Source organism: Sinocyclocheilus anshuiensis, unplaced genomic scaffold, assembly GCF_001515605.1.
Source record: "Sinocyclocheilus anshuiensis isolate Anshui unplaced genomic scaffold, SAMN03320099.WGS_v1.1 scaffold45, whole genome shotgun sequence".
In the NCBI taxonomy this organism is placed as follows: Eukaryota; Metazoa; Chordata; class Actinopteri; order Cypriniformes; family Cyprinidae; genus Sinocyclocheilus; species Sinocyclocheilus anshuiensis.
Window position 1 is genome coordinate 714,094 of NW_015536467.1, and position 8,822 is coordinate 722,915.

The following is an 8,822-nucleotide window of genomic DNA, read 5'->3' on the forward strand; positions in this document are numbered from 1 at the left end:
ACAGGAGCTTCCAGTGTAGAAGAAAGTACAAACATAGTGCAGACATACATGATAGTGCAGACATACATAGGAATAACACAGTAGGGATGGAATATAACACTAATACAAGAAAAAAACAGAATTAAATAATGTACTATATACAGAATAGAAGTATAGGAAAAAAATTGTAGTTGTTTAAATAAATGTACAGATATGTTCTAAGTGTGCAGATATGTTATTTACAAAGTGTGCAGTTTACAAATTTTGGATTATGTGTATAAATATGTCCGTTGTGATGGACGATGTATAATTATGAAAGTTTAATTGTTCAGGCTGAATATAGCCTGCGGGAAAAAAACTGTTCTTGTGCCTGGCTGTTCTGGTGGTCAGTGCTCTGTAGTGCCGACCAGAAGGCAACAGTTCGAAGAGAGAGTGGGCTGGGTGTGAGGGGTCCAAGGTGATTTTCTTAGCCCTTTTCCTCACTCTGGAGATGTAGTGCCACTCAAGATGGCGGCGTGTTCACACACTGCGGCTTCTCTCTCTCCCGACAGAAAGGTGTTTTCGTGTTTTTTGTCTTCTGAGTCGCAGTGTTTTTGTACGTATTCGTCGCGTCTATCTGTCTCTAAGCGCGCATACAGTCGTGAGTTTCTGCTCGATGTCGGCAGAACAGCTGCTGTGGCATGTTGAATTTCCTCAGCTGGCGAAGGAAGTACAACCTCTGCTGGGCCTTTTTCACAATGGAGTCTATGTGAGTGTCACACTTCAGATCCTGAGAGATGCTGGTTCCCAGGAATCTGAATGACTCTACTGCAGCCACATTGCTGTTCATGATGGTAAGCGGGGAGAGTGCAGGGGGGTTCCTCCTGAAGTCCACGATCATCTCCACCGTTTTGAGCATGTTGAGCTCCAGGTTGTTAAGACTGCACCAGACAGCCAGCTCTTTAACCTCCTGTCTGTAAGCAGTGACTGCGTCATCCACAGACCTGTTTGCTCTGTAGGCAAACTGGAGAGGATCCAGCAAGGGTCCAGTGATGTCCTTCATGTAGGCCAGGACCAGTCGCTCAAATGACTTCATGACCACAGACATGAGAACGACAGTTCTGTAATCGTTAAGTCCAGTGATTTTGGGCTTTTTGGGGGCCAGAATGATGGTGGACCGTTTGAAGTAGCAGGGAACTTCACACAGCTCCAGAGATTTGTTGAAGATCTGTGTGAAGATAAGGGCCAGTTGGTCAGAACAGATTTTAAGACAGGCAGGTGAAACACCATCTGGGCCTGAAGCTTTCTTAGTCTTCTGCTTCCTGAAGACCTGGTTCAAATCCTCTACACAGACCTTAAGCACAGGTTGAATGGTGGGGGAGGGAAGATCGTCAGCCAGTTGTTGATTCTCCACATACTGTGGGGGTAGTGTCTTGTACAAGGTGATGTTCTTGAGACCAGTCCATACTGACGCCGGATCAAAATGTTTACCAATGTTTACCAAAACATTAACAGCTGAATAGATGTGTGGCAGACGAGCTGTTTGCTTCGAACCCCATTAACAGTTCTGATTTAAAAACATGAAAGCAATGCTTTTAAATTAAATATGAAATAAATGAAAAAAGCTTCTACGTCACAAGTGTCAAGAAACGGAATTGCAGTTCTTTTCTGCTATTGGTCAGACAGACAGATAGCTCCGCCCCAAAACTCCATTGGTCAGTAAGTCAATGTTGCTGTCAGGCTGTTCGAGAATCTCAAACTATCAGATCAATGTCTGATAGTGGCACAAAACACAACTGCTTCCAGTTTTCAGGAAAATGAACATATAAATGGCTGCTTTATGGTCAACTAAACTTAAACTACACACCTCACCTTTAAATTAGGGTGACCTCAAAAGGTACAGAGTGGTGAAAAGCACAAGGCTGTTGTGTGCTCTCATTAATGTGAATGAGGTTTGATTAGCCACCAGTTCCCTGTGCAACCATTCACTAAAATTAACTACAGCTTGGATCGTCCCAGAGCGCAGAGACTTTTGGCACTCGCGACTTCCCCAAAAAGATCAGAAGGGACGATACAGGAACTGGCAGGCGTCTAACCAGGGCAATAAGCCAAGAAGGCGAGAGCGAGAGGCAGAGGTGTAAAACTAAGAAAACATATTCCCCAAGACTAGAGAAGGGGAAAGCGTTGCATGCAGCGCACAATCTGAAGAGAAGAGAAGAGAAGAGAAGAGAAGAGAAGAGAAGAGAAGAGGCATTATAAGAATAAAAAACAACACAGACAAATAAAACATCAGAAGAGGATGATGAAAATGAGAAGAATAGAATAGAATAGAAAGCAAAAGAAGAAACAGAATGGAATAGAACAGAATACATTCCAAAAGGAATAAAAAAGAACATAGCACAAAATTATACTGTAGAATTGAATAGATCAAAATAGAACATATCAGAAAATAATTTGAAGATGTTATAAATAAGAATAAAAAAACACAGAATACACCGGAAGAGAATAATGAAAATGAGAATAGAATAGAATAAAGAAATTATAAATAAGAATAAAAAACAACACAGAAAACATCAGAAGAGAATAATGAAAATTAGAATAGAAGAGAAGAGAATAGAATAGAATATAAACCAAAATAAGAAACAGAATGTAACAGAACAGAATAAATTCCAAAATGGAATAAATAAAATAACAGAAAAATTATACTGTAGAATAGAATAGAATAGAATAGAATATATCAAAATATAAAAAATCAGACAATAATATAAAGACATTATAAATAAGAATAAGACAACACAGAATATAACAAGAATGAGAAAAATTAGAATAGAATAGAACAAACAACAAAATTAGGAGAGGAGAATGTCATTGAACAGAACAAAATAGACTGTACAAAATAGAACAAATAAACAACAAACAAAACCGAACCATAACATAAAATAATAACACAAAACAGAACAAACAAATAAAAAAGAACAAGATAGAACCATAACAGAACAGAATAAACAGCACAAATCGGAACAGGATATAACCTTAACATGACATAACATATTAAATACCAGAGGAAATAAATAAAACAGAACAAAATAGAACCATAACATAACATGACGTAAAACATAACATAAATAGCACAAAACAGAACAAAATAGAACCATTTAACCAACATTTAACATAACTCATCACTGATAACCCTGTAAAACCATGGTCTTGTTCCTGTTTTCCTCCTGCATGTAATCAGGAATGGAAACCCACACTCCATTACCCATAGACAGTCGACTGTATCCAGCTTGCCTACTAAAGACTTAGGTGATGATGTTCTTTCACTTCACTTTTTTGTGGCATCCTATGCAAATGTCATCAGAAATAAATCACCAGAAACTGATTTCCTGCTTTTTTGACACCATGAGTCCTCCTACTTTCTTAAAGCAGTGTACAAAGAAACACATTAATCTGCCTTGCAGTATTCATGGAATCCTTGAGCTTGTTTACATAGCCTTTTCAATGCTGCAGAGCACTGAAGCTTCAGCCCATAGATGTGTCAACATATTAACTCGAGAGTTGGTAAATACTTTACAGGACCAATCTGCCATAAAATCCCTGTTCCTCTGGGGGGATTGAATTAAAACTATTTGTCTGATTCTCTGTTGTGCCCTTCACTCAGTCTGTGCCCCCGTCTGGGCTAAAGTACAGCTAGATGTAGGGTAGAATAGGTAAATTGAGATCATGGCTCTATTATTGGAGATATGATATTAAAGCTAGATTGCTTCCAAAACAACATGCCTGCTTGTATTTTGGGAATTGATGGAGGGTAATTGTGCATAACCACCTAGGGGTGTCAACCATTGCAAAACCACGCAAGGGTGTAGGAGAAATCTGACAACCTTCTCAGCCTGGCGCATGAACATCAAGTAGGTTATGTAACATTCTTCTAGTAGTCGTGACTGATTTGCTTAAAACCAGGTAAGTGGGCGCTAGCATAAATATGTTTACCCCTTACCGATAGTGTGTTTGTTTATTCCATTGATTGTCAGTGCTGGATTTTTGTCTTTGCACAGCAACCAAGCTCTTGAAACATAATGACTATTACCTAAAAATGTTATGCACCAGTAGTCAATGAATGGAATATAATGGTAGATTTGCTAAAATGTGTCCCACAGCAGCTCATATGACAGACTAAATCCAAAAGGATGCAATGTTGGGCACCAAATCTTGATTTTACCATTACCACAAGGTATAGACTGATCTACATCTCACTAACAAGTCAATTCATTTTAAGGCACTGTACACAATCAATGCTTTTTCAAAGCACCTTCTTCAGAATATAAATTTGCTTTCAAGAGGTACATGTAATGTAGTATCAGTTCTGAGCTCAACACGGCGTAAGTCATTACAGTCAATTCATTGACAAAGTAAGATTTTTGTCAATTTTGGATTTAGACCGATGACTCTTGTGATCTTATTTGTTGGTTTTGCCAAACGGTCGTTAAAAAGAGATGCACCACTCTACTGATTCAGTCAGTGTGACAGCAATGCAATGCAGAACCTGGGGTACAACTCTCACAAAAACAAATTCAACATGCAGTAAGGACAAAAAAGTGCAGTATACAGGTTTGTTACCTCTCTGGGTTTCCTATGTCTGTCCTTGCCTTCACTATGCCGGTCACTTTCTTTCCCTTCGTCCCCTGTGTGCCCGGAGTAAGAAACAGTCCTCCAGTCTCGAGGTGAGTTGTTGATGCTGGCCACTTTGGATTCAGTCGCACTGTTATCCTCGTTTAGCGACCTGGATGACCTGCGTGTGAACATGCTCTTCTTTAAAGCTTTAACCCTCATGATTTCACTTCCATCAGCCTCCGAGCAGCACCATTCTGGACTTTTTTCCACCTTCATGTTGTGTCCAGTGGTGTGACACTGGAAAACGTGAGGCGAGAGGTTCGCGTCGGTCTTAACCTGTTCCACGTGGCCATTATCACTTGATTTCCCATTAGCCTCTGGTTCTTGAATCTTCTCATCCAGTCTTGTAAGCTTCGAGAGGACCTGAGAGATCTCCCCTCGCACCCCTGAAAGAGACTCAAGCTTCTTCTCAATCTCACCAATCCTGAGTACCAGTTTGCAGACGCTCTCTTTGAGCTCATCATCTGAGTTCTCCAGTGACTGGAAGAGGCGGTCGAGCTTGATCCCGGTTTTGCCCAGCTTGACAGTGTTCTGATCAGGTGAGCTGTCCCTGTCTGATTTCTTCACCTGAGACAGTGAGCCGTTGCTGTTGTAGCACGATGACTGCACAACTCCAAGAGAGCCGCAAACACTCATGTCATCCAGAAAGCGAAAGATGTCACTGATATCGTCGCTGACAATCTCAGAGTCTTCATCTGAATGTTTGAAGGGTGGCCTCTCTCCATATTTGTTGTGACCGGAGTAATCTTTCGCTTTCCTACTTTCAGGTTGTTCCGTCTGGGTCCCAACACTCATGCCATTGTCCACATTGCTCGACTGAAATGATGGAGAGTTGACACTCTTGTCCTTGTACCTTTTCCCAACCTCTCTTTTCTCAACACTGGGTCCGCAAGCCACAGAAGACATCTCATTTGTTTTGGTTCCATTGGACTTCTTGGGGAATCCTGAGGGAGAGGCAGTGGGCTTGTCCTTTGCACACTGAAAGTGCTGGTCATTTACCATGGTGCTAATGTTATGACGGTGATTGTCCTTTACCACTTTGCCATTTAAAAAGGGCCTCTCAAAGTCAGGACCTTCTTCGGTATTGAGACTCAAGCTCTTGACAGGCCAGGCTGGCTGTTTTCCATGCTTGCTTGAAGTCCTCCTGTTGCTCACGCACTCGGAGACCGTTGTAGGTCCAAAGTAAGTGGACGCTTGCAAGTCATCCAGGCTCTCATGCTTCACCCGTGATTTGTTTTGAATGGGTGAGCTGACGGGTTCAAAGTAAGGGTTGCTGTATGGCAGCTCGAAACTGTGATTGAAGAAAGTGGGAGGCTTGCTCAGCTCCCTCCTGTGGTGGTACTTGCCACCAGCTTTGGGATTCGCTCTGCACTCCGTAGTGATCACGTGGGGTGAAAAGGCAACAAGGTTGTGGAAATCCTCTTTGAAGACATTCCGCTTTTGCATGCACGAGTGCACGGTGAAAGGCTCTCCGCTGGACATGAAAACATCCTTGATTCCTGGGTTGGCGTGGAGAGATTCCTGGTCCGTTGTTGACTCGCTGTCGATGTCCATGGGGAAGTAAGTGCTCTGCATCTCGCATGGAGGAGGACTGACGCTGGAGTACTGTGGCAGATGCTGTAGTTTATCCAACGATGCTGCCCTACATTTCAGATCCTTGGTGACTCCCAAGAGGAAGTTGGGTTCTGAGGTTGGTATAAACTGCTGGCAGTTATTGCAGTCAGATTTTGGGCAGGGTGACTTCCGAGAGACGTGATGACCCCTGGTGTCCATGAGGTTGTACCCCCTGTCGTTATCATTGAATTTATACACATCCGTGTCAGATCGACAGGACTCAAAGGACTGGTTCTTGTGAAACTTGGGTCTCCGACCCATTGGCAACTTGTCTTTGGCCATACCTCCATTCATCTGGATGAGATTAAACATAGTGACAATGTCCGCCGCCACCATGAGCTTCTTGGACTGTTGGTCCTCCACCGAGCACCTCATCTTGTCTTTGAATAAGGTTGCGGGGAAAGCTGGATCCAAGCATGCTGTGTAGAACAGCAGACTCCTCAGCTTAGCCAAATGGACCAAATCAAACCTGGCACACAGGGACTTGCAAAGGTCTTGGTATGAAACGGTGCTATACTTAGTATCCAATTCCTCCAAAATTCTCACAAGGAAGAGGGAATACTCTGGCATGGCATCCATTGCTGTTTTGATTCTTGTTTTTTTGAGGAAAGGACAGCCTGCAGGGGACAGATGAATGATTAGTGACTGAATAAATGTGAGCCATCTGCCAAACTACCGTAAAAATCATATCAAGATGCAGGATCGTAACCATCATAGACATACTCAGAATATTGATTGATCAGTATGGTGGTTTCAATGACTTTTACAATGGGCTCCAAAGTCTGAGACTATAGAATTCAAAACTTTTAGGATTTTTTTTTTTTAAGAAAATTAAGACAAAGAAATGTTATGGCATAAAAAGAATATGAAATACTTAAGATTCTACACCATTTCTACATTTGTGACATTAATTATGTGACTCCCTTATGCAAAATATCAGATTTTCATGCTTCAGTTAAAGCACAAGATGCTCTTTGCTGCTCAAATCATGCTGGATAACATACAGTAGATCTTGTAAAGTATATGCCAGCTCAAGTTCATAATGTCATTAAAACAGTTCTGAGAAATTCTAAAATTATGCACGTTTACTTACTGACATAATACTAATTATAGTGCTTGTGATTAAAAAGCAGTATATGGATAATAGCTCAGACAGCTGATTTAGGAGAATTTGATAAGAAATATTTGAGTTCATATTCAGATCTACAGACTTTGGTACCATTAAAAAATGAGCACAGTTGCAGATATTGTTTAAATCTCTTCTGAAACTCTATAGAAGAGATATGAGATGACTAAAAAAAATATTTCAGGAGAACATTTTAAAATGTTAAAGCAAAAGTCTCCATTTGCTCTCCATTTACCTCATTGCTGTCGAGGAGAAACAATATGAAATAAATCACATTTGTAATATTTCTTACCTATGGATTTGTACCCTACTGTGCATTTGGTCCCTCCGATCTTGAATATAAAAGGAAACAGATAATTATTTGCAATGAAAATCTTATATAAAAAAGCTGAACTACTGAATTAAAATGCACTGATGCATATAAAGAAACAATTGTTTTACACCTGCAACTGCAGTTTCAGTTGCATAATAGGACTGCAAATCAATTTACACTGCAAGTATGCATGTATTAAAATCCCGTCTCCAAGCCTCAGAAAAAAAAATCGATTGGGGGAAAAAAACAGTATACATGAGTACATTCACAATCACGAGACTATGCTGAAAAAAGGGGATTTAAAATCATCCCATAACAATGTGAAAATACAAAATTTAAGATCCGTAATAAATCACCAAGAACAGAAAAAGAACCAACACCTATTCCGCGGTCCCATCTGCTGTCCTCTGGATCGACCGCGGAAAAAAAATGGACAGCGATGTTTTAACTCAGAAGTGCATTATTAATCCACAGACATTTCTTTGCAGTTGCACGGCACAGCATCAGCATCATAAATTCCCGCGTCCACCTGACCATTGGGAATGCTATGGAATGGCCTCTCTTCATCTGTATCCCATCCGGATCGCAGGGGGAGTTTGGTGAGGGAGCTGCTCTCTCTCCATCTGATGGAGCTCGTTTCCACCTAGAATGACGTAATTTTACTTTAAGACGATCGCGAGCGCGTGGAGACAGGTTGAGGAATGGACAAACGGGAATTAAATCGCATTATGCATTTAATAGAAACGCGCTGCGTGACGCGTCAGTGGCTCAGCCATGCGGGAATCGCAGATCGCAAACACTGCATTAGTAGGCTAACGCCACTCTCTCACCTCTGCATGTTCAGATGAATACACGTTAAATGGAAAAGAAGACTAATGCAAGGTGATGAAGTTGAAAAGCGAATCCCCGGAGCCTCGTGTTGCCAGATAAAATCAGGGAGAACGGGCAAGTTGTCAGTTCATTTAAACACACTACATGGGGTAAGTTGTCACAATGGAAATCTGCCATTAAACAGCCTTTAAAAAATAATATAAAATAAATTAATACATAATTGTGATAACAGAGATACAATGGCTATTAAACATCCTTAAAAAATGTATAAAACAGTAACAAATAGGTCAAGAATAAATAATTATATAT

The 8,822-nt window shown here is 40.9% G+C and overlaps 1 protein-coding gene across 1 annotated transcript in view; it reads right to left on the minus strand.

Moving 5' to 3' along the window:
* The window catches only part of LOC107692337 (UPF0258 protein KIAA1024-like), a 25,119-nt gene extending 16,899 nt beyond the window's left edge, over window positions 1–8,220 (minus strand). The window contains exons 1-3 of the mRNA XM_016491359.1: window positions 8,063–8,220; window positions 7,662–7,701; window positions 4,576–6,860 (exon numbers count right to left, since the gene is read on the minus strand). Of these exons, the coding sequence (XP_016346845.1) occupies window positions 4,576–6,822 (2,247 nt within the window). The 5' untranslated portion in view covers window positions 6,823–6,860; window positions 7,662–7,701; window positions 8,063–8,220. The remainder of the gene's footprint in view (window positions 1–4,575; window positions 6,861–7,661; window positions 7,702–8,062) is intronic.
* Between the last annotated feature and the right edge of the window lie 602 nt (window positions 8,221–8,822).